Below are 21915 nucleotides of genomic sequence, written 5' to 3'. Positions count from 1 at the left end.
CGCTTCTTTTTCGCGCCTCAAGTTCTGTGACCGAGCGTTCGACACCCGCCCTTCCCTAGAATTCTCAACCCACAATTCCTCAAGATTGTGGTGGCGTCCCACATGCGCGTGCGCTCGCTTTGTACCCGCCCCCAATCCCATGGGCCTTTGCGTGAAAGTATTTAAGCGTCTCGCCTTGTTTTATTCGGTCTCATTTTTCCTTCCAGCTCCGGTGAGTAATTGGGTTGCTGGGTTTCTCGGTTCTTAGTTTATTTTGCGGCATGGGATATTGGGCTCAGCGATATTTTAGCCACTGAGCCACTCCTTTTGTCTTTTGAGTCTTGTTAAGCTGCCTAACCTGATCTCGACCTATCGATCCTATTGTCATTACCTCCGGAGTCGCTGCCATTATAGCCGTTAGGTCGCGCGCTCCAGATCTCTGTTGTCTTATCTATTGGCGGGCTGGGAGGGAAGTTCTCCCGGACCTGTTCAGTTATTTCTAAGCATTGGGGCTTTGTGAAGGACAAAATGGCGGTAGCGGGCCGAGCCAGGCGCCCTCCCAGTGATGAGGACATTTTCACAGACCTGTACTGAACTCCGTGAGGATAAGTAACTCTGAGGAGACCGGCGCTGTACAGCTTGTGTCCCCTGCGGCCGTTGCTTTGTAGAAAGCATTTTTAAAATATCCTATACTAATCTAATGTTTTGTCTGCAGGGTCAAGGCGCACATTCGCCACACAACAGTCGAAGACAGCCCTCTGGTTGGAGTAAGTGGTTTGGGCCGTCTAGTTCTTGTTCTTTGGGCTGGAAGAACTATTGGATGTGCTACAGGGATGATTTGTGATTTGAACTCTCTCTTTCTGATGGTTTAGTGGAGAAAATGTAAAAGTTCTGAGTAGCGCTACTCAGGAGTTTTTTTTTCCTTGGGTTTTAAGTTGAGGTGTTAGTGAAGGGTGTTCTATTTTCAGATGTGCTTCAGCTCAAAGATGTGTGGTGTTTGGAGAATGCACGGAGATCATTCCTGCAGTTACAGCGATCCTCCATGTAGGTATATATGGCTTATGGAAAGGGAGCGTTTATGGATAACCACTCTGTGATGAACATAAAATGACAAGCATATGACTGAGTTATAAGTGATGTCATCTTAATCCTGAGGAGTGGGCCAGGGGTTTAGAGTACTTTGAAGGTAATTCCTACAGGTACAAATAAATTTTTTTTTTTTAATCAGGGATCGAACCCAGGGGCACTTAACCAATCCCATTTTTTGTCTCCGCATCTCATGACCTATCCTGAGGAATTTGATTATCTCCAAAAGTGAATGCAGGTAATTCAAATGGGATCTGATTATTTTATCGCAATTGTTCTCCACAAACTGGAGGGCAGATGGTCAATGGAGCTGTGTTTGTCGCCTTTTTGCTCCATCCACCTTATCCATCTTGTTCCTCTTGGAGCAATTTTCTGGGGGAGGGAAGACCGCAACCAGTAGTTCAATTGGTTCTTGTAATGATGTGCTCTTCTCTCATCCATGTTTCACTGTCAGATGATTTGAATCAGTATGCTGATGATCTGTGAGGTACAACAGTAAATAGCATGTTAGAGTTCTGATGGCAGTTGTTAATGAAGAAAAATGTTGTTCCATCCTAAAACTGAAATAACCACATGTTCCTCTTTCCCAGGTTTTCCTGATAACAACATATTTTCCCATTTTATGGTAAGTTGTTTCTACTAATAGCTATTGTAAATTATGTAAATAATAGCATATTATCGGGCTGTGGGTGTGGCTGAAGCAGTAGCGTGCTCACCTGGCATGTGTGCAGCCCGGTTTGATCCTCAGCACCACATACAAAGATGTTGTGTTGGGCTGGGGATGTGGCTCAAGCGGTAGCACGCTGGCCTGGCATGCGTGCGGCCCGGGTTCAATCCTCAGCACCACATAACAAAAAAAAAACAAAAGATGTTGTGTCTGCCAAAAACTAAAATAAATTTTTTTAAAAATAGAGCATATTATCATTTGTAGGGTGGCTTTACCATCATGGTATTGGTTACAAGAGCTCTGATTCTGCCTTAAAGCTGATTTGTAGTCATTGATCTGCCCAGGGCCAGGCTACTGAAAAAGAGCTGGAAGGGGTGAGTGCTTGCCAATTATAGCCTGTCAAGACTACAATGCCAGTAAGAACAAACATCTTGTCTTAACCCCCTGCTCTAGCCCTAGAACCAGTAATGGTTGAACCCACTGGTGTAGCTGGGAGAGAAGATGGAAACTTGGTTTCATGAGGAACTACATGAGGGTCCAGTAAATGGCAATAGCATTTGCTTTGCTTGTCATTAATAGTAGCTGGATATTTTGAGTACTTTGCTAATTTAGTGTTCTTTTGATTCAGGAGCAACTGATTTCCATATACTGCTGAAAATGCTCCAGCATTAGCAGGTTAGTAGGGTTTTTTCCTGATTCATGACTTATGCCATCAAGTAGGAAGTTTCTATGATGACCCAAACTAGCTCACTATGATTGACAATGAAAATATATGAACACCTGAGAAACTGAAGGATATAAAAGTGGGGCAATATCCTGATATGCCACATATACATAGTATTTTACCTGTTTTTAAATTTTTCAGGTGCTGTTACCAATATCTAGTTACTGGTTCAAAGGTGAGTAATTTCAGTATGTGTTAAGTATATATAGCATATTGGGTAGGAAAAAGTGCCTTTTTAGGCAAATATATATGATGACTTATGGAATCTCGTTCGGCTGATGTTTTGCTGTTGAGACTCGGAAATCTGATTTCTTAGAAATAATAGGTGGGGATAACTGAGGCACGACATAAGCATTACTCATTTGATCTTGTTTGTTTCAGGTCTAGCATCTTGTCTGGATCCCAGGAATGGTTTGAGGTACATGCCTTTGCAATATTTATGGCTATCCTATAGCATCGACTTTATGGTGTGTGGTGGTACTTTGGTCTGAGTAGCCATATTTGGATCACCAGTGGTGAATTCCTGCTCACCAGTGATGAGTTGAATACCGCCCCAGTCTGATCATTGTGACAGAAAGGTACACTCTGAGTTGTGAGCTCATCTTAACAGTGATAAACTATAGCAATAAGATGAATAGTCTTTATAGCCAATAACTTTCTAAGACTAGGTTTCTATGAAGTGTGCTTTTCCTTTAAGCAATAAATAGATGACTTAATTCCTAATTTCTTTCCATTACAGAAAAAGCAAGTCATGTCTGCCTAATTTCAACCTGAAGTTAAAGGTGAGTGGACTAAGGTGAAGGTAAAGTACAGTAAGCTAGAAATTTCCCAATGAAGAAACATTTCACACGTCTTACTTCCTGTCCTAGTCCCAGAGCCTGTAAAGGTGAACCCACTGGGGCTGGCTTGGGGAGAAGAGGAAAGCTTGTTCCAGAAGGAACTGTCTGAGGGATGATCAGAATTTCTGTAAATGGAAAATGGAAGAAGGATCAGTTTGAAATAAGTTGTCTTTTTTTTTTTCTTCCAGCCCCCAAGTCTGAGGAAAGACAAGATGAAGATAGATGGTAGGCTCATTTTCAATTTAGTTTGTAATAGAATAAATCCAGAGTACCTATAATCAGCCCTTTAATGTTTGGTTTAAAACCTTGCCCCTTGTAAATTCAAAGGGTGTGTGCATTATGTTAACATTTTTATTTTCCCATCCAGTAAAGATTGTTCTTTCCTCAGCAGGCATCCATCCAAGTCTTGGAGGACATCAGATTTCCAGATCTTTCCTTGTGCATCCTAGCTGTTAACACACAATCATTTTGATCTTCCTAATAAAGGTCTCTTTCTTAATCTGTGTGATTCATTGCTTTGGATGAGTCTCACTGGCAGTATGGGCCCATGTAATGTGGATTTTTCTGCCTCGGTGAAGTGTTTGAGGAGCTTCCTTTCTGTTACTACACTCTTTTCCAATATTAGAGTGCTGCAGGATGGCAAGGTTGAGGCTAGCCTTGCCAACATGCCCCATCTCAAAAACAAGGGCTGGCGATGTGGTTCAGTGGTAAAGCACCCCTTTCCAGGACTAATGAAACACATTTAAGAGGAAGGGGTGGCTCATGGGTACCAAGAGTTGATGAGCCACAGCAGTTATATTTGGTGCCCAGGACTGGTGGGGTTTGAGGGTGCATAGGATTGAACCTAGGATACTTTACCTCTGAGCTGTAACCCCAACCATTTCAACCAGTTTATCATTCAGTTGCTTTAGGTAGGGGCTTACTAAATTGTTGAGACTGGCCTTGAATTTGTCACCTTCCTGAGTCTCTGGGATGACTTTAAAGGCAACTTCATTCCAGGAATGTTGGCATTCTTATAATCCCAGTATCAGGAGACTGAAGCAGAAGATTCACAAATTCAAGGCCTGCCTGAGCAAAATATAGGTGGGACTACAGCTGAGTAGTCAATTTAGTTTGTAATAGAATAGTACCCATTGGACTCAATCCCCAGCACTGCCAAAAAATAGAGTTCAGTGGTGCACAACAGTAATCTCAGTGACTCAGACTGGAACCAGGAGGAAAAATTTGAGGCCAGCCTCAAATTTAGCAAGATCCTGTTTTAAAGGGAGAGGGCTTGGGTTTTATAGTATCCATGGGTTCAGTCCCTAGTACCAAAAAAATGGAAGTATCAATCCTGTCAAAAGATCGCCTGAGTAGCAGCATTTAGAAGGGAAAATCAGTTGGAGGAGAAATTAGAAGTAGTGCAAACAGAAAGGAACTGTTCAGTGTTGCCCGGATCCACAGGTCAATTTACAAAGAGGTCAGGTGGTACTGTTAGTGTACAGTGCAAATGGTGGGAGTTAGAGAATAATTCTAAAAAATGGGCCCGTTGTGCAGACCCCTATATGCTTTCTTTTCCAAGAAGCGATTTACTTCCAGCCCTTCCCGATTTAAGTGAACAGACTGTCATATTCCTCAACAAACTTATCTGCAGGGGTAAAATGAGAAGAGGAACCCAGTTACACTGAAGTGGGAGATTTTTGTGACCGGGAGGTTGAGGCAGAAAGGATCACAAGTTCAAAGCCAGCTTCAGCAACTTAGCAAGACAGAGAACCCTGTCTAAAAAAGGACTGGGAATGTGGTTTGGTGGTAAATTGCCCTTGGGTTCAATCACCAGTATAAAAAAAAAATTAGAACCGATCAGCATGGGCCAAGTTGACCTAGAGTTATCAAGGCAGTGGGGAATTGAAAGTCTAATATCCTACTGACCTGGGCAGGATTTGGAAACTTCTCTGGGATCCCCAATAAAGCGAGTACAGGAAAGATGTCACTCTATGAGAGGACCCATTCTCCCTTAAGAGGATCCTCTTTCCCTTTTCCTATCCCTTCAATAAATTCATTCATATTATTCTGAGTCACATGTCTGAAATCTTTCTGACCTGATCACAAGAATTGGGGTTTGAAGGAGGTCTTCATGCTGTCTCAGTTTCTTGGAAGGCTCCAGCTCTGTAACAGCACCAAGGCTGAAATGACTTGCAAACAGGTGTGGAGCTTTTGCTTCAAACCAGCCGGTCTGCATTATTTCATCTCACTCTTCCACCAAAGTCTGCAAACACCTTCCAGAAGCATCCTTGGATAAAGGAAGAAACAACAAAGGGAAGATAAGCACTTGACTGCTGTCACAGTGAGAAAGGGAAGGGAGGAAGGCATGAGTTGCCAAAGCCTAGGCGTGTTAGCTGTAGGAGTTGGTCCAACCTGGCAACTGTAGCAAGGAAGTGAGGGAACCAAAGCCAGAAGAGTGGTGCAGGGCCCCCCAGGGGCCTTGTGACCAGTTGAGTAGGTAATGAAGCCTTCTGCAAACATTTTTTACCACTTGAAAAGTGAGGAATTAAAAATTAGGCCCAAATTAGCTAGGCTCAGTGGCTCACACCTGTAATCCCAGCGGCTCAGAGGCTGAGACAGGAGTTTAAAGTCAGTCTCAATAACAGCGAGGCACTAAGCAACTCAGTGAGACCCTCTCTCTAAATAAAATACAAAATAGGGATGTGGCTCAATGATCAAGTGCCCTTGGGCTGGGGATGTGGCTCAAGCGGTAGCGCGCTGGCCTGGCATGCGTGAGGCCCGGGTTCGATCCTCAGCACCACATACAAAGATGTTGTGTCCGCCGAAAACTAAAAAATTCTCTCTCTCTTAAAAAAAAAAAAAAAAAAAAAAAAGTGCCCTTGAGTCCAATTCTCAGTAACCTAAATAAATAAATAAATAAAAGTTGGGTGCAGTGGCCTGTGCCTGTAGCCCCAGCTACTTGAGAGGCTGAGGCAGGAAAATCTCTTGAGCCCAGGAATTTGATACCAGCCTGGGCAAGAGAATGAGTCTCTGTTGTTAGTTGTGAAACAGGCTGAACAAATGTTTAGCTGCAGGGTGGGCTCACCTCACCAGACTGGTTCCTTATGGCTTATTTGCCTCAAGGCTGAGCACTCAACCCCACTCAAGGTCTAACACTCACCCCTCCCCCCACCAGACTGGCGCCATGGGAAACCCACATCTCGCCCCTGCCCCGGGTCTCCCTGAGGGCAGAAGATGACACCCTTAGGAACTACTATATGATCCAATCAATGTAGGCCAACAAGTCAGCTTGCAGACCTAAAGACCACATTAAATTTTGGCTATAAAACTATAAAAAACTCTCTCCGTGCCGGGCTCCCATCTCTTGCACACACATGATTCTCTCTCTCTCTTTCTCTCTCTCTCCTCCCCCTCTCTCACTTTGTCCCCCCTCTTTCTTCTCTCTTTCCCCGCCCTCTCTCTCTTGCTTTGCTCTCTCCTTCTCTCTCTCTCTTTCCCTGCTCTTTCTCTCTTTCTCTTCCTTCCCTGTTAATCAGACACTGCCGCAATAAAGATCTCTTGGTCGATCCGAGTGTCGTGGTCACTTTCCTTTCACCTGTCTCAAAAATAAAAACATCTGGGTGAAGTGGTGCACGCCTATAATCCCAGCAGTTTGGGAGACTGAGGTAAGAGGATTGCAAGTTCAAGGCAAAAATAAATAAATAAAAACAGGGGCTGGGAAATTAGCTCAGCAGCACAAGCAAAGCCCTGACTTCTGTCCTTGGCCCTGAAAAAAGAAACAAGGGAACAAAAGCAACAAACCATGAAATTGAAAATGTTTTCTTTTTATATTCAATATTTTTATTGGTAGGCAAAGACTTTTTTTATTTGTTATAGTAAATTCATACATTCACACAATAAAACAATATAATTTGATTAATTTCATCCCCCAATTCCTCCCATTTCCCTCCCGTCCCTCCCCCTGTTCCCCTTCTTCTAGTCTACTGGTCTCCCTTTTTTTGGGGGGGGGTATTGGGGATTGAACTCAGGGGCATTCAAGCACTGAGCCACCTCCCCAACCCTATTTTGAATTTTATTTAGAGACAGTCTCACTGAGTTACTTAACACCTTGACTTTCTTGAGGCAGATTACAGTTATGCTCCACCAAGCCCGGCTTCATTTTCAAGTCCTTATGGGGCCCTCTCACTATTAGCCTCCTGTGCTCCAGGAACAGTGACCCACTCCTATACCTCCTGTTCCCATAGCAGGTGACAGTAGTGTTATGACAATCACGCTCAGCAAGAAACTCAAGCACCACTGGGAGAGTTGGAGAACTCTGAAGTTCTGGGCCCTGAGCTGAGGTTGCATGGAGTTTTATAGGAAATGTGACATCATTTTTTAACCATTACAACACCAGTAGATTTGACAACATTGATGGGATTGAATTTTTGGCCTATTGTGACCAAAGACCATGCATAGGTGCAGAACAAAGGCGTAAAACACCTGCTAGTGTTATGTCAAAGTGGCCTTCACAGGTAGCAGTAGCCCAAGACAACTTGAGTTTACTTCCCTAAGAGCTATATTTTTAAGAACTAAGTCTATGAGGTTACAGTTTAGACTACAGTTAATTGGCCTAGCAATTAATTAACTAGCTAGATTCCTACAGAATTTAGAAAGTATACAAAGAGACAACTCTTTCACAAGCATCTGTTGAATCTCTGGCCTTGAAAATCTGCACAGGGTGTTTACATTTCAAGACAGAGTAGTTAGATTCCTAGAGACAATTTATAATCCAATAGGTAGGAAACCCAAGGTTAATTAGGTTTCCTCAAGAAAGGCTAACAGAAGGGAAGGGGTATTAACTCTTTCCTAGGCTTTGGTTCTTCATTATAATGTTCTTATAATTTCATTTTATAATCAGGTCTGGTTTCTCCATCACAGTAGAATGGGAGTGAAGGAATAACTCATCACTTCCCTTTGCTCCAAGGAAGAATAATTACTGCTGGCTGCTGAGATATGCCCAGGGAATTGTCCACTAAGAGAACTGTAGGGGGTGGGAACATGGCAGGAGTCAATATTAATCTGTTTCATACAGCCAAACTTCACTTGGAGGAATAAAAAATCATTTCATTAAAAGTTATCCACAGTCTCCTCCCTTCCCCTAATCCTATAACAGCCCTGTCTCTGCCCCTGGGTTCTAGTTGACCCTTTTTTTTTTTCTTTTTTTTAACTGCACCAGGGATTGAGCCCAGGGGCACTTTACCACTGAGCCACATCCAATATCTTCATTTTATTTATTTATTTTTTTGTGGTGCTAAGGATCCAACCCAGTGCCCCACACCTGTGAGGCAAGTACTCCACCACTGAGCCACAACCCCAGGCCCTTTTTTTACCTTTTTATTTTGAGATAGGGTCTCCTTAAATTTCTTAGGGCCTTACTAAATTGCTGAGGCTGGCCTCAAATCTGCCTACCTCCCAAACTGCTGGGATTACAGGCAGCCAGCTCTCTGTGACACTTTAGGTGAGGGGATACGTAGCCATGTTTTCCTTTTTAGTACTGGGGATTGAACCTAGGGGTGTTTTACCACTGAGCTACATCCCCAGTCTTTTTTATTAGTTCTTTTTAGCTATACATGGCAGTAGAGTCCATTTTGATAAAATTATACATGCATGGAATATATCTTATTCTAGTTAGAGCCTCATTCCTTTTAATTATTATTATTAGTAATAGTAGTAGTACCAGGGGCACTTAACCACTAAGTTATATCGCCATCCCTTTTTTATATTTTATTTAAAGACAGGATCTGGCTGAGTTACTTAGGGCACCACTAAATTGCTGAGGCTGGCTTTGAATTAAGAACACTCATGCCTCAGCTCCCCAGCCTCTGGGATTACAGGCACTGCGCCACCCAACCAGGGTCTCACTAAACTGCTGAGGTTGGCCTGTAATTTATGATTCTCCTGCCTTAGCCTCCTGAGTAGCTGGGTAATATACAGGCCGTGTATGACCACACTATACAGGCCTACCTATGTTTTTGGTCTGCCTGAAAAAAAAAACAAACTGTTCAAAGAGTGCATGGGCAGGAGGACACAAGGGCCAGAGATCTCTCCCTCTGGGAGGCTGGATCCAAGATTTAGGAATCAGAAACCAATGAAATGTCTTACCCAGGGCTTTCCTTCTCTGTGAAGGCTGGATAGATGATGCAAACAGCAGATGTGGGTGGGGTAGGGGTGGTGGTTCAGAAAAAAGTCAGGATCCCCAGGATACAAAGGGGAATGGTAAAGAAGGCCACTTTTTAGACTGGGATCCTAGCTCAATGGCAGAACACTTCCCTAGCTATTCTTAGCTAGCAGAGGAGGCCCTGGATTCCATTCCCAGCACCGAAATTAGGGGAGAACGTGGAGGCGGGAAAGCAACCTCCTTAACCGTCCTCAGCTTGTTGAACCCACAATGCAAAGAAAAGACCACGGACTCCAATTTTAAATCAAATTAAAGCAAGCTTATGTTGTATACACAAGAGAGGTAGCTGGCCAGGAGCTGTCTCACTCAAAGCTGGGTTGGAGAACAGCCAAGATCTCAGGGAAGAAAATGTTTATATAGCACAAAAAGTTACAAAGGGAGGTGTCTTGGGAATTTACAGCTAACAGGGTTCTGGCAAACGTACAGGATAGTTTATTTATTTATTTATTTAGGTGCAGATGGACACAACACAATGCCTTTATCTTTATGTGGTGCGGAGGATCCAACCCTGGTCCCGCCGGTGCTAGAGGAGCGCTCTACCGCTGCGCCACAATCCCAGCCCTAGCATTTTTTTTTTTTAATATTTATTTTTTAGTTGTAGTTGGACACAACATCTTTATATTATTTTTTATGTGCTGAGGATTGAACCCAGGGCTTCACGTGTGCTAAGCCAGCGCTCTACCACTGAGCCACAATCCCAGCCCTAAATCTCAGTATTTTATACTAAAACAGAAATGAACTTTTCATCACTTTGTGATGATTTGGCTCCCAAGCTCCCACCGCCCCCTCCGCGGGTCACAGCAGCTCAGGCGGCGGGAGCAGCAACAGCAGCAGCAGCAGCTAGGCAGCGCAGCTTCGGAAGGCTTCCGCGCGCCGGGGCTCGCAGCACTCGCACGTGCCCCGCGCGCCGCTAGGATGCCCAAGAGGAAGGTCAGCTCCGCCCAAGGCGCGGCGAAGGAGGGGCCCAAGGCGCGGCGAAGGAGGAGCCCAAGCGGAGGTCGGCCCGCCTTTCGGCTAAGCCTGCTCCTGTCAAGGCGGACGCCAAGCCCCGGAAGGCGGCGGGCAAGGATAAATCATCAGACAAAAAAAGTTCAAAAAGGGAAAAGGGGAGCAAAGGGAAAACAGGCTGAAGTGGCTAACCAGGAAACTAAAGAAGATTTACCTGCAGAAAATGGAGAAACGAAAAACGAGGAGAGTCCAGCCTCTGATGAAGCAGAAGAGAAAGAAGCCAAGTCTGATTAATCATACACCATATCTTTTCAAGGTCCCGTCTCCCTTCTTGTACAATCCAGAGGAATATTTTTATCAACTATTTTGTAAATGCAAATTTTTTAGTAGCTCTAGAAACATTTTTTAAAAGGAGGGAATCCCACCTCATCCCATTTTTTAAGTGTAAATGATTTTTTTTTTTAGAAGTGAAATCATTTGCTGGTTGTTTATTTTTGGGTACAACCAGAAAATAGTGGGATATCGAATTATGGGAGGCTTGGACTGTCTTTGGTGTCAGCTTAACATTCCATAGGTGGGGGGTTAGTTTTATATCCTACAATACAAAGCATATTAAATGGCAGTTTGGAGTCACAGTATTGCGTTTAATGTCTTGAATATTTTAAATTACTTCTATTCCTGTGTTTTTTAGTAGAAATGTTTTCTAAAGAAGACCACTACTGGATCATTGCTGTCAGAATCGTATGTACTCTATAACATCTTTGGTTGTGGAAGTCTAGTTTTCCTAATATTTTTAATGTACTGTGAAAGATGAAAAATTTGAGTATGTTGTGTGTGACAAAGTTTTGAATTAGTGGGACCTAAGTAATAACAGCATTCAAAGATACTGGTACTTGATATTCTATTAAGAAAAAATTGCCTCCAAATTAAAAGCTGGAAAGTCACTGGAATAACTGAAAAAGAATAACAGTATAAAGCTTTTTAGATTTCCGGTACGTGTGTTAAGAATTGTGTACAAAGTGGAGTGTCTGTGTACTGATTCTCAATACAGCCAATAAAAATCTCAAACACGAAAAAAAAAAAAAAAAAGAGATGGCTCCCAATCTTACAATGGAATTCATTAAGCTCTCTGTATGAGGTACTGGGGAGCAGGGATCACAGCACAGTTCTCTGGGCTCCAAAACCCGATCTCTGAAACTGCATGGGGACTCACCCAGTACCTGCCCCTATGAGAGAGGCCTGGGAGGGCTGCCCGCCCCAGGAAACTCCCCCAAAATCTTCGGTATAGGAGACTAATCCACGAAACAAGATCGCCGAGCACTGACATCGGACTCATTTGTAGACCAATCCCAGGGAGTTAAAAAAGCGAGGGGGCGGGTTTATGCAAAATACAACGTTCAGGGAGCAAATGAGCAAAGCATTAAAGGACCAAATTTAAGGTTTATTTCAAAAAGTGTAGTGCCTATATGAAATAATCATAGCGAAAAAACTGATTATCAGGAATATTACATGTTGAAGGGCAATTTAGTCTTCAACTCGGAAAAACACCATATCTGTAAAAGGGACTGCACATCCCAAGCTTCCCGGGAAGCAGGTTACTGAGTATCGCTTCTCGGCCTTTTGGCTAAGATCAAGTGTAGTATCTGTTCTTATCAGTTTAATATCTGATACGTCCTCTATCCGAGGACAATATATTAAATGGATTTTTGGAAGCAGGAGATGGAATAGGGGCTTGCTCCGTCCACTCCACGCATCGGCCTGGTATTGCAGTACTTCCAGGAACGGTGCACCCCCCCTCTGGGGGAATTACGCTAGTATTAAAGGAAGAACATTCAGTGTTATAAGCTTTTATGAGACAACACCTTAACTGACTTTTTTTCTCGTTTTTGCGTTACGAGCTTGACGTTACTCGTTTGGGTTGCGGTTATGTGTGATGAGATAGCTTAGCTCTATTTCAAGTGGTAGGACTGACTGTGGGGGGTTTCAGTAACTCCCGAAGTCTACGGATACTGGGAGATGTTGAGGTTTTTTTCTTTCACTCTACATGATCCTTGAAGGTCTTTCTCCTAGGAGGTTTCAGCCCAAGCTAACATTATCCCTGGATTCTTCAGTGTGCTATTCAGAAAATGTCAAGGCCTGGAGGTAGAGCAATAAAACAAAACAAGATTCTAAAGATTTTTACCTTCTTAGAGAAAAGGGAGCTGCTAAGCAAAAAGTTACCAAAAAAAAAAAAAAAGCATTATAAGCGGCTGAGGACATAGCTCAGTTGGTAGAGTGATTTGCCTCTCATGCACAAGTTCAATCCCCAACAACCCTCTTCCCCAACCCCCACACAAAGATACATGCAATGCTGTGCTCAGAAACTCATGTTATTTGGACAAGTACCCTGGTGCACATTTGTAATCCCAGGTAATCTGGAGGCGAAGCAGTAGGATTGCAAGTTTCAGACAATTTAGTGAGACCCTGTCTCAAAAATAAGAAATAAAAAGTGTTGGGGGATTGTATATAGCTCAGTGGCAGAGTGCCCCTGGATTCAATCCCCAGTACCAAAAGCAAAACGAATTTTAAGAAAAACAAAACTACCACCACCAAAAAGCAAAACAAACCTTACCTAAAGCTGTGTACCTGAACTACAATACAAATCAAGACTTTTCTGTGTCTGTGTGTGAAAGACTTAGACCCACCAGGCAAGAATGGGATGCTTTTCTTACTGATATAATTTCATTATTATTTATTTATTTTTGGTAACAGGGATTAAATCCAAGAGCACTTAACCACTGCGGCCACATCCTCAATCATTTCTATTTTGTGACAGAGCCTAGCTAAGTTGCTGAGGCTGGCTTTGAACTTGCTATCTTTCTGCCTCAGCCTCTACAGCAGCTGGGATTACAGGCGTGTGCCACCACACAGGTCCCTGATATAATTTCAAACAGCAACATTTGCAGCAGTCTGATTTCAGAGAACAAAGTTTCTCAGTAAGAGAGCAGTGGTCACTCAATAGGGGGATATTATTGGCATTTTACAGCTTGGGAGGAAAACCTTTTTAACTTCGCAGATTTATCTAAATTTGAACCAATTTTTTTTGGTGGTGGTAGGTGCTGCGCCCCTCCCCTGACTCAGGCAAAGGCAAGGCCTTACTGAGATGGATGGTGCAAGATGTCCATCCTCTGGAGGAACTCAGTTTTCTGGGAATGGGCTGGTTTGTTTCTGTATTTCTTTAATAAGTATAGTTGCGACTTCTCATATGACCATTAAGTAGGAAGGAAAAAACATGACTTTCCCAATTAATGCAGCAACTTCTAAAGAATAGATCTGTTTGCTCTAAATGCAATGATTCAGCTGTGGAGCGTAAATTGTTAATGTCTAATGAAAACCTCCCTGTATTCCTGTCAAGGAAGTTTTTGAGAAATTAAATTAAAATCTAGAGAAGAATAATTAATGTTAAGAAGACAGATTAGTGCTTAGTACTGGGCAACTTGTTCTTCTCTCTGTGCACAATGGTTTGTGCTCTTACTCTTGTTTGATTAAAATTAGCAGCCCCTCTTTTCAAGTTAACCACTTGCCATAACTGTGGCACCGGTTCCAGTCAGTAAGTCAAGAAAGAATAGTCAAGGTATAGGCCAATAGTCTGGGACATTTCTTTTTTTTTTTTTTTTAATATTTATTTATTTATTTACTTATTCATTCATTCAGTTTTCGGCGGACACAACATCTTTGTTTGTATGTGGTGCTGAGGCTTGAACCCGGGCCGCACGCATGCCAGGCGAGCACCCTACCACTTGAGCCACATCCCCAGCCCTGTCTGGGACATTTCTAACTAAACAGAAACAGCTCAAAGCAAAATGCAAACTGAAAGGAAAAAATGCTTGCTTATGCATAAGCCAAGATACATTCTTCTATTCTAATTGTAGCTACATAATACCTTGTTTCTCTGAATAATGATTCCTGTTTTGTAACCACAAAGTATTGTGAGCCTGCCAAAATTAAAAGTATATATGATCAACTTCACAAGTAAAGATTGGGATTCAGCACCTTCACTTTGGTGTCTGTGTTGTTTCTCCACCCCTCTTTCAACAACTCCTCACCATCCATCGTTTGTCTCCTGAGACCCCCTGTTGGAGCTCGTCTCTAACAGGTAGGGATCCTGGAAATCGAACCCAGGGGTACTGTACCACTGTGCCACATTCTTATTTTTTACTTTCAGGCATGGTCTCATTAAGATGCTTAGGGCCTCACTAAATGCTGAGTTTGACCTCAAACTTGTGATCCTCCTGCCTCAGTGTCCCAAATAGCTGCAATTATAGGCATGCACCAAGTTTGAAACAATTTTTATCATCATGAAGCTTCAATTCGAGGTATTAAAATCAAAGCCCCAGCACAGGCCTGTAATTCCAACGGCTATAAATAAATAAATAAGGTAAGTCAGAACCTTTACTTTTCTTTTTTTAAAATTTTTTAATATTTATTTAGTTTTTGGCAGAAACAACATCTTTGTATGTGGTGCTAAGGATCCCACCTGGGCCGCACGCATGCCAGGCATGTGCACTACCGCTTGAGCCACATCCCCAAAGTAAGCATTTATAAGATCATTGATTGCATCCCCACTTTTCCTTATTTTTATTTTTATTTTATTTTATTTTTTTTAAAGAGAGAGAGAGAGAGAGAGAGAGAGAGAGAGAGAGAGAGAGAGAGAATTTTTTTTTTTAATATTTATTTTTTAGTTATCGGCGGGCACAACATCTTTGCTTTGTATGTGGTGCTGAGGATCGAACCCGGGCCGCACGCATGCCAAGCGAGCGCGCTACCGCTTGAGCCACATCCCCAGCCCCTCCTTATTTTTAAAAAATGATGTTTATTTATTTGTTCTAATTAGGTATCTATGGCAGCAGAATGCATTTCGATTCATTGTACACAAATAGAGCGCAGCTTTTCATTTCTCTGGTTGTATATGATGTAGAACCCCGCCATAAGTGCAGTCATTCATGTATCTTTCCTGCCCCCATATCGCCTCCCACCTTCCTCCCCTTTGCCCAATGTTTTTTCATTCTTCCCATTCCCCACCCCCCACATTATGGATCAGCATCCACTTATCAGAGACTTTTCCTTATTTAGTTTGTGTATTTTGCACTTGAGAATGAGGTCATGCACCTCACTAATGATTTGAGTCGTTTCTAAAGTGAACTTTTCTTCTCCAATAAACTGTTCCAAACGGACTTCGTGACGAAGCAGGGAGACGGACTAGGGCTGGCTCCATCAAGCATCAGAGTCCAGGAAGGATGCGTTCTAATTAGGTATCTGTGACAGCAGAATGCATTTAGTCCAAGCATTAAAAAGACCCCTTTAAAGCAGCATCTCCCGAATCCTGATTTCGATTTTTGTTTTGTTTTTACGTGTGATACTGGGAACTGAACCCAGAGGCTCTCTACCCACGGAGCTACATCCCAGCCCCTTTTTTTTTTTTTCTTTTTCAGGGAGGGCCTTGTTAAGTTGCGAGGCTGGCCTCAAACTTGAGATCCTCCTGCTTTAGCCTCCTGAATCGCTTGGAAGACATGCGCCACCCGAGCCGAGCCGATTTCGTTTTCATGAAACAAAACACAGTGCGCAGGCAGGAATCTTGGCTTTTTAGCTTTCCACTTCTCCGGAAACTACCCCGTGGGGTTCGGCGCCTGAGCTGACTGATGACGCACACTGTGCGCCGGAAGTACTAGCGGTCGGCAACGGGCTGTGGCATGGCGCCCTCCGCAGCGCGCTGGAACCACGTGTGGGTCGGTACTGAGACTGGGATCCTGAAAGGTACGTGTCAGTGCTGGAAATCGGGAAGTAGAGGGGTCGCTCGCTTGCCACCGCTGCGCGACTGACACCCTCGTCCCGCAGGGGTGAATCTTCAGCGGAAACAGGCGGCGAACTTCACGGCGGCGGGACAGCCGCGGCGGGAGGAGGCGGTGAGCGCCCTTTGCTGGGGCGCGGGCGGCGAGACCCAGGTCAGTGGCCCTCGCTGCGCTGGAGTTGGGGGCCGCGAGGCGGTAGCCTCGCTCTCCTGGACATCACGCCCCTCTGTCTGCAGATCCTGGTGGGCTGCGCGGACCGAAAGGTGAGGCACTTCAACACCGAGGAGGGCACGTTCCAGGGCCAGAGGCACTGTCCGGGCGGGGAGGGCTCGTTCCGAGGCCTCGCCCAAGCCGACGGGTAAGTCAGGTCCCCTCGCCGAACGCTCAGGGCTCAGGGAGAGCGTCGAGGCTCCTAGGACGACGGAATAATGTCGTTACGCTCTTAGGTGACAAGGACCTGAGTTGGGTGACGGGGACCTGGGTTCCTGCCTTCAGTTCGTGCATTCCTATAACATCTATTAAATATCTACTGAGTTCCGTACTCAAAGAGCAAGGGCTGCGGGTGAAGTTTCTGCCTTCGTTAAGTGTGCATCCTTTGGGTTTTCCCTCTGAGATCCAGTGTGACTTTCTGCTCAAAATGTTGGGCAAGTCATTTAATGGTTTAAATGGGAGCAAGGTGATGAAGCTCCCAGAATAAAGGATAGGAAGGTCTGATGTTTAGGTAATTGGCCAAGCCTTTTCCCAAGATGAAGAAAGAAGGCTGTGGACAGGCTGCTTTTGTTTGGAGGTAGTATTGATTCTGACAAGTGAGGTCTGGAAAGGATCCGTGGGGCAAGGTGGTTTTGAACTGAAACTTGAAAGATGGGTAGAATTTTTGGGGGGGAGCAGGGGCGGGAGTGGGGCGGTGGGGTGGTCGGTATCAGGGATCAAACTCCGGGACACTCAACCACTGAGCCACATCCCCAGCCCTATTTTGTATTTTATTTGGAGACAGGGTCTCACTGAGCATCTTGCTTTTGCTGAGGCTGGCTTTGAATTCATGATCTGCTTGCCTCAATCTCTTAAACTGCTGGGATTATAGGCATGTACCACCAATGCCTGGCTTTAAATGTATTTTAAATGTATTAAGTGTTAGGTTGAGAGATTTGCACTTTCATTTTGTAGATGGTGGGAATTATTGGGCTTTGAGTGGGAAATGCTGTGGAGCTAAGAGCCTGTAGGAGTGTAGAGGACTGGAGAAAGCAATTAGGAAACTCTTGCCAGGGCTCAGGCAAATAGTACAGAGCCTGAACCCAGGAAGAGAGGGTGGGCAGATATGAAGAAGAATGTAGGCCGAGGCTGTGTGGATACTGGGAAGAGAATACCTTGGGTTTCTTGGGAGATATAGTTTGAGGGAGAGGCTGACATTAGAACCCCAAAAACAGGGAACTCAAGAATAGAACCTGGGGGCTGGGACTGTAGCTTAATGGTGGAGCACTTGCCTGGCATATGTGAGGCACTGGGTTCAATCCTTAGTACTGCATAAAAATAAAATAAAGGCATGCTATCCATCTACAACTACACACACACAAAAAAAAGAAAGAAAAAAGAATAGAACCTGGGGTGGCTCAATGGTTGACCACTGGATGAGTCTTGTTTCAGTCCTTTCTGAGATAATGATCCTGAACCCACCCCACTCCCACTCCGACTCCATTAGGAACCAACTCAAGAATCAGGAAGACCATAAAGGCCAGGTACCCCAACTTAGCTGAGGAATAGGAAAAGAACTCTGCTTTGAAGTATCACAAATTTGATTTCCAGGTCTGGGTCTGATTTTCAGTCCTAGCTGAGTGGCAAATGTTTTAAGTTCTCAGAGCCTCCAGTTTCCTCATAAAACTGGTAACCACCTGCCTGTTGACTAAATTGAGTTGACAGGTAAACTGGATGCTGTTAGGCCCTGCATAGACCCCAGGTATCTTGAGGTTGGGGGCTGGGGCTGTAGCTCATTGGTGGAGCGCTTGCCTGGCATATGTGAGGCATATAAACTGGGCTGTTAGGATGGGGTCTAATTAACAGGAATTTAGAGGTGTGTCAGCTGGGGCCTGGAGAACACACTTTTTTTTTTCTTTTTTTTTTTTAATCCCAACTGTATCTTCCCTGTTTGCAGCACCCTCATCACGTGTGTAGATTCTGGCATACTTAGAGTCTGGCGTGACAATGATAAGGAAGCATCCTCTGACCCAGTAAGGTTCCCTACTCTGATGGTTGGGGAAGGTGAAAGTTAGCATTAGGAGCCTAATGAGGGATTTAGGGGAGGAAAGATAAAGAACTCTGGAACTGACTCATCTCTCATTCTTTTCAGCTTCTGGAATTGAGGGTTGGTCCTGGGGTTTGTAGGATGCGCCAAGACCCAGCACGACCCCATATAGTTGCCACAGGTGGGAAGGAGAATGCTTTGAAGGTGTGGGACCTGCAGGGATCTGAGGAGCCTGTGTTCAGGGCCAAGAATGTGAGTGATGGGATAGGGAATCTGAGACCACTTACTGATTAGAAACCAGATGGACTTTAGGGGATGATAAAGGAGGACTAAAACTGGTAGCACTTCGAACCTACCTCCATCCTATCCCCTGTTCACCTTTAACACCAGGTGCGGAATGACTGGCTAGACCTTCGAGTTCCCATCTGGGACCAGGATATACAGTTCCTCCCTGGATCACAGAAGCTCATTACATGCACAGGGTACCATCAGGTGAGGCATTATTTCATCCCTGCCCATACCTGGGCTGGGGCAGCTTCTTAATAAAACAGCTTCTATGGGCAAAATGGGCTGCTATGGTGTGGCACAGCCACTTCTCAGTCCTTCTTCCCTCTAGAGCTCTCGGAGAGTGTACACCTCCCCAAGCCTTGGTGCTAGCCTGTGGCCTTCCTTTACTGCATTCTAGGATGGAATGTGCTCAACCACAGCTCTATTTCTCCCATGTGAAAGAGAAGGGAGTGTCCCCTTCACAGTGGGTTCCACAGGGCACAAGTGTCAAGGATGGACATTGGGCTGGGTGTCAAAAAAGAGAATTCTGGTCCCAAAGCTTCTCTGATTTGCTTTGGGACACAGGCCTGCCCTCCCCTCTCCTGCCTCAGCTCCTCAGCTTTGCTTGAAAGGCTCTATTAGGGATCTTTATGGCTTGTCTCATTTGAAGCCCTGAAACTCAGGGAGCACTGGGTTACTATTTGAAACTTAGGAATGGTCTTGATGACATACTTCTGCTTAATCTACTTATGGGGACTTCCTCGCTCCTCCCTCATTCATGCTAAATGTCTGCTTGAAATTCAGCTCCCTCTGATTATTGGACCAACTTGCTTTTCCATTCCTCCACTCCTAGATGGGAGAATGGAGGGACAGAATGCTCACATTCCCTGTTGTGGAGGACCTCTCCCCATTATCCCTATCCATTCATGCTCCTGAGCAGCTCTGCTCACCCCAGCAACACTCAGATTTGTGTTTCCAGTGAGAACATTTCTCTGAGGGTGGGTCAGGAACAAGAAAGCAGTGCTCAGAAGAAAGGATGAGCATACAGAGATGCCAGGAGGCAGTATGCAGGGCAAGGATGCTTTTGTGATGCCTCAGTTTTCTCTCTAGATCCGAGTCTATGATCCAGCCTCCCCCCAGCGCCGGCCAGTTCTAGAGACCACGTATGGCGAGTACCCATTGACAGCCATGACTCTCACTCCTGGGGACAAGTGAGTGGTTAGAGGGGTTGGAGTGGGGCTTGGGAAGGATTCAAGAGATTCCTGTTGACCCCTTGCCTCTGGTCTTCTCAGCTCTGTTATTGTAGGGAACACTCATGGGCAACTGGCAGAAATTGACTTTCGACAAGGTGAGTGGGCTAGGGGATTTGGGGGAAGGGAAAAAGTCATGGTTCCCTCTAACAGGTAGTATAGGGATTCACTGCACCCTCCTGGAGACATCAGATTGCCTGGATTCACATGTTTCAACAAAAGCTGTATGACCTTGAACTAATTACTTAATTTCCTGTGCCCTAGTTTCCTCACCTGTAAAATAGAAATATTATTGGTAATTCTTGGTTATATGGAGGATTAAACGTTAAAATAGAAAGTGGTCTGAACAGTAAACACTGAATAAACGGTGGTTAGCTGGCGAGCTAGCACCAATGCTATTACCTTCTTTAGGCCGCCTACTGGGCTGTCTGAAGGGACTGGCAGGCAGTGTCCGTGGGTTGCAGTGCCACCCTTCAAAGCCCCTACTAGCCTCTTGTGGCTTAGACAGAGTCCTGAGGATACACAGGATCCGGAATCCACGAGGCCTGGAGCATAAGGTGGGAGCTCAAACTTTCTGGCCCTCACCCCTTGATGCTTCTATGTATTTCAGCCTGCCTGGGCACTACAAGGTCCCTCCTTCTTTTTGCAGGTTTATTTGAAGTCTCGACTGAATTGCCTCCTCTTGTCTGGCAGGGATACCTGGGAGGTGAGCAGTCCGGTCTGGGAAAGTAGGAGCTAAGGGCATGGATGTGAGGATTTCCCTATGGAAAGGAAAAAGAAGGCAGCTGGAACACAGATCTAGGACTGCTATGCCACTCAATTTCTCTCTGTGGGGTGTTACAATTCTGACAGGGTTATCACAAAGGGTGATACACTGCAGAGCATGGTGACAGTGGTTTCTGGGAGATATAGGTGGTGTTGGTGCCCAGAGGAATTTGATTCCCAGCTAGAGCTTCCCTGTTTTTTGACCCCTGAGCTTTCTTTGGACTCACCAGGATGAGCCCCAAGAGCCTCAAGAGATCAACAAGGTACCTTCAGAAGACACAGAGACAGATGAACTTTGGGCATCCTTGGAGGCAGCTGCTAAGAGGAAACTACCTGATCAAAACCAGACCCAAGGAGCTCTCCAAACCAAACAGAGAAAAAAGAAGCAGCAGAAGTCCATTAGCCCCTGAAAACCCCATGCCCATTTTGTAAATAAACAGCTCAACTCCCACCTTTTGTGATCTGAACCTTTTGTGATAGGAGAAGTTAGAGGGGTGGCGGCTTCCTGAGCTGAGGCAGTGGGATATCTGACGTCACAAAAGCGGCCCCGGAGCCAGGGAGGCTGGCCAGGGTAGCACGAGTAGCACCTTGCCGCGCGGGGCCATGGGCTGCTGCCAAGACAAGGATTTTCAGACCTCGGATGATCAGGGAAAGGATGGCGGATCTGATGAAGTTGGGGAAGGTGGGATTAGAGCTGGGGGTGCCCCTTAGGGCCTACCCAGGAGGTTGGATCGGGTAGGGTGGGGTTAAGCTTAGCCTCAGCCCCGTAGGCGTGTCAGAAACCGATTTGGATTCCCCAGGCCGCCAGAATCCCAAGTCTAATGAAAGTCTTCTGATCACCGTGCTATGGAGGCGGCTATCTATCTTCAGTCGTCGTGGTTCCTCGCGGTCATCAAACAAGAGGCATTCAGACCAGATTCAAAGGCCGGGGTATCCAATAGAGGAGGACCAGCATGAGTCGGAGAAGGGGTGAACTCAAACCTGCTCTCCGTCCGCCCCAGCCTCCAGAGAATAAAATTTCTAATGTGGGCCTGCCCAAGCACTGGTGCCTCTACAACCGGCTCTGCGGGCCTTGGGCTCTTTAAGGCTCCTCCCCTGAGGCTGGCTCATCCCCCCCCCCCGCC

The 21915-nt window shown here is 45.1% G+C and overlaps 2 protein-coding genes, 1 long non-coding RNA gene, 9 other non-coding genes and 1 pseudogene across 18 annotated transcripts; all 13 read left to right on the top strand.

The window, feature by feature from the left end:
• The first annotated feature begins 186 nt into the window (after positions 1–186).
• Positions 187–3794, top strand: LOC143391914 (uncharacterized). 6 transcript variants are annotated; one of them, XR_013090298.1, is made up of 10 exons: positions 189–746; positions 948–1023; positions 1208–1303; positions 1656–1690; positions 2077–2407; positions 2598–2631; positions 2838–2874; positions 3196–3238; positions 3484–3520; positions 3684–3794. It is a non-coding gene; the product is annotated as an uncharacterized LOC143391914 (long non-coding RNA). The 6 variants fall into 6 exon arrangements; XR_013090297.1 differs by having other exon boundaries at positions 1997–2407; XR_013090299.1 differs by having other exon boundaries at positions 190–746; positions 2361–2407.
• LOC143393227 (small nucleolar RNA SNORD26) lies at positions 805–879 on the top strand. Its single transcript, XR_013090530.1, has one exon. It is a non-coding gene; the product is annotated as a small nucleolar RNA SNORD26 (small nucleolar RNA).
• LOC143393226 (small nucleolar RNA SNORD27) lies at positions 1068–1138 on the top strand. The gene has a single exon (XR_013090529.1). It is a non-coding gene; the product is annotated as a small nucleolar RNA SNORD27 (small nucleolar RNA).
• Positions 1515–1589, top strand: LOC143393224 (small nucleolar RNA SNORD28). The gene has a single exon (XR_013090527.1). It is a non-coding gene; the product is annotated as a small nucleolar RNA SNORD28 (small nucleolar RNA).
• Positions 2144–2270, top strand: LOC143393234 (small nucleolar RNA SNORD22). The gene has a single exon (XR_013090535.1). It is a non-coding gene; the product is annotated as a small nucleolar RNA SNORD22 (small nucleolar RNA).
• LOC143393223 (small nucleolar RNA SNORD29) lies at positions 2457–2521 on the top strand. Its single transcript, XR_013090526.1, has one exon. It is a non-coding gene; the product is annotated as a small nucleolar RNA SNORD29 (small nucleolar RNA).
• Positions 2702–2769, top strand: LOC143393228 (small nucleolar RNA SNORD30). Its single transcript, XR_013090531.1, has one exon. It is a non-coding gene; the product is annotated as a small nucleolar RNA SNORD30 (small nucleolar RNA).
• LOC143393231 (small nucleolar RNA SNORD31) lies at positions 2983–3051 on the top strand. Its single transcript, XR_013090532.1, has one exon. It is a non-coding gene; the product is annotated as a small nucleolar RNA SNORD31 (small nucleolar RNA).
• On the top strand, positions 3283–3409 carry LOC143393232 (small nucleolar RNA SNORD22). Its single transcript, XR_013090533.1, has one exon. It is a non-coding gene; the product is annotated as a small nucleolar RNA SNORD22 (small nucleolar RNA).
• Positions 3795–9457: 5663 nt separating the features above from the next.
• LOC143390563 (non-histone chromosomal protein HMG-14 pseudogene) lies at positions 9458–11074 on the top strand (annotated as a pseudogene).
• Positions 11075–12049: 975 nt separating this feature from the next.
• LOC143393202 (U2 spliceosomal RNA) lies at positions 12050–12240 on the top strand. Its single transcript, XR_013090510.1, has one exon. It is a non-coding gene; the product is annotated as a U2 spliceosomal RNA (small nuclear RNA).
• Positions 12241–16158: 3918 nt separating this feature from the next.
• Wdr74 (WD repeat domain 74) lies at positions 16159–21232 on the top strand. Of its 2 annotated transcripts, XM_076844698.1 has the most exons (11): positions 16159–16238; positions 16320–16426; positions 16510–16631; positions 18420–18495; positions 18615–18761; positions 18900–19001; positions 19887–19987; positions 20069–20124; positions 20438–20583; positions 20676–20732; positions 21022–21232. In XM_076844698.1, the coding sequence occupies exons 1-11, from the start codon at positions 16175–16177 to the stop codon at positions 21199–21201; spliced, it is 1158 nt and encodes a 385-aa protein (XP_076700813.1). In that variant the 5' UTR covers positions 16159–16174; the 3' UTR covers positions 21202–21232. The 2 variants fall into 2 exon arrangements, with proteins under 2 accessions (XP_076700813.1, XP_076700814.1); XM_076844699.1 differs by lacking the exons at positions 16159–16238; positions 18420–18495 and having other exon boundaries at positions 16324–16426.
• Positions 21233–21394: 162 nt separating this feature from the next.
• Tex54 (testis expressed 54) lies at positions 21395–21764 on the top strand. Its single transcript, XM_076847386.1, has 2 exons — positions 21395–21473; positions 21571–21764. Exons 1-2 carry the CDS (start codon positions 21395–21397, stop codon positions 21762–21764), a joined length of 273 nt encoding a protein of 90 aa, XP_076703501.1.
• The last annotated feature ends 151 nt before the right edge of the window (positions 21765–21915 follow it).

Source organism: Callospermophilus lateralis, chromosome 2 (assembly GCF_048772815.1).
Source record: "Callospermophilus lateralis isolate mCalLat2 chromosome 2, mCalLat2.hap1, whole genome shotgun sequence".
NCBI lineage: Eukaryota > Metazoa > Chordata > Mammalia > Rodentia > Sciuridae > Callospermophilus > Callospermophilus lateralis.
The sequence above is the reverse complement of the archived record's forward strand: the minus strand, read 5'-3'. Positions and strand labels throughout refer to the sequence as shown.

What these genes read in the sequence shown, in the direction of transcription:
- Tex54 (XM_076847386.1), top strand. Translation starts at nt 21,395, where the DNA reads ATGGGCTGCTGCCAAGACAAGGATTTTCAGACCTCGGATGATCAGGGA. An exon ending in ATCTGATGAAGTTGGGGAAG is followed by an intron (nt 21,474 to 21,570) that starts GTGGGATTAGAG and finishes TAGGCGTGTCAG; the next exon opens with AAACCGATTTGGATTCCCCA.
- Wdr74 (XM_076844698.1), top strand. Translation starts at nt 16,175, where the DNA reads ATGGCGCCCTCCGCAGCGCGCTGGAACCACGTGTGGGTCGGTACTGAG. An exon ending in TGAGACTGGGATCCTGAAAG is followed by an intron (nt 16,239 to 16,319) that starts GTACGTGTCAGT and finishes CTCGTCCCGCAG; the next exon opens with GGGTGAATCTTCAGCGGAAA. An exon ending in AGGAAGCATCCTCTGACCCA is followed by an intron (nt 18,496 to 18,614) that starts GTAAGGTTCCCT and finishes CATTCTTTTCAG; the next exon opens with CTTCTGGAATTGAGGGTTGG.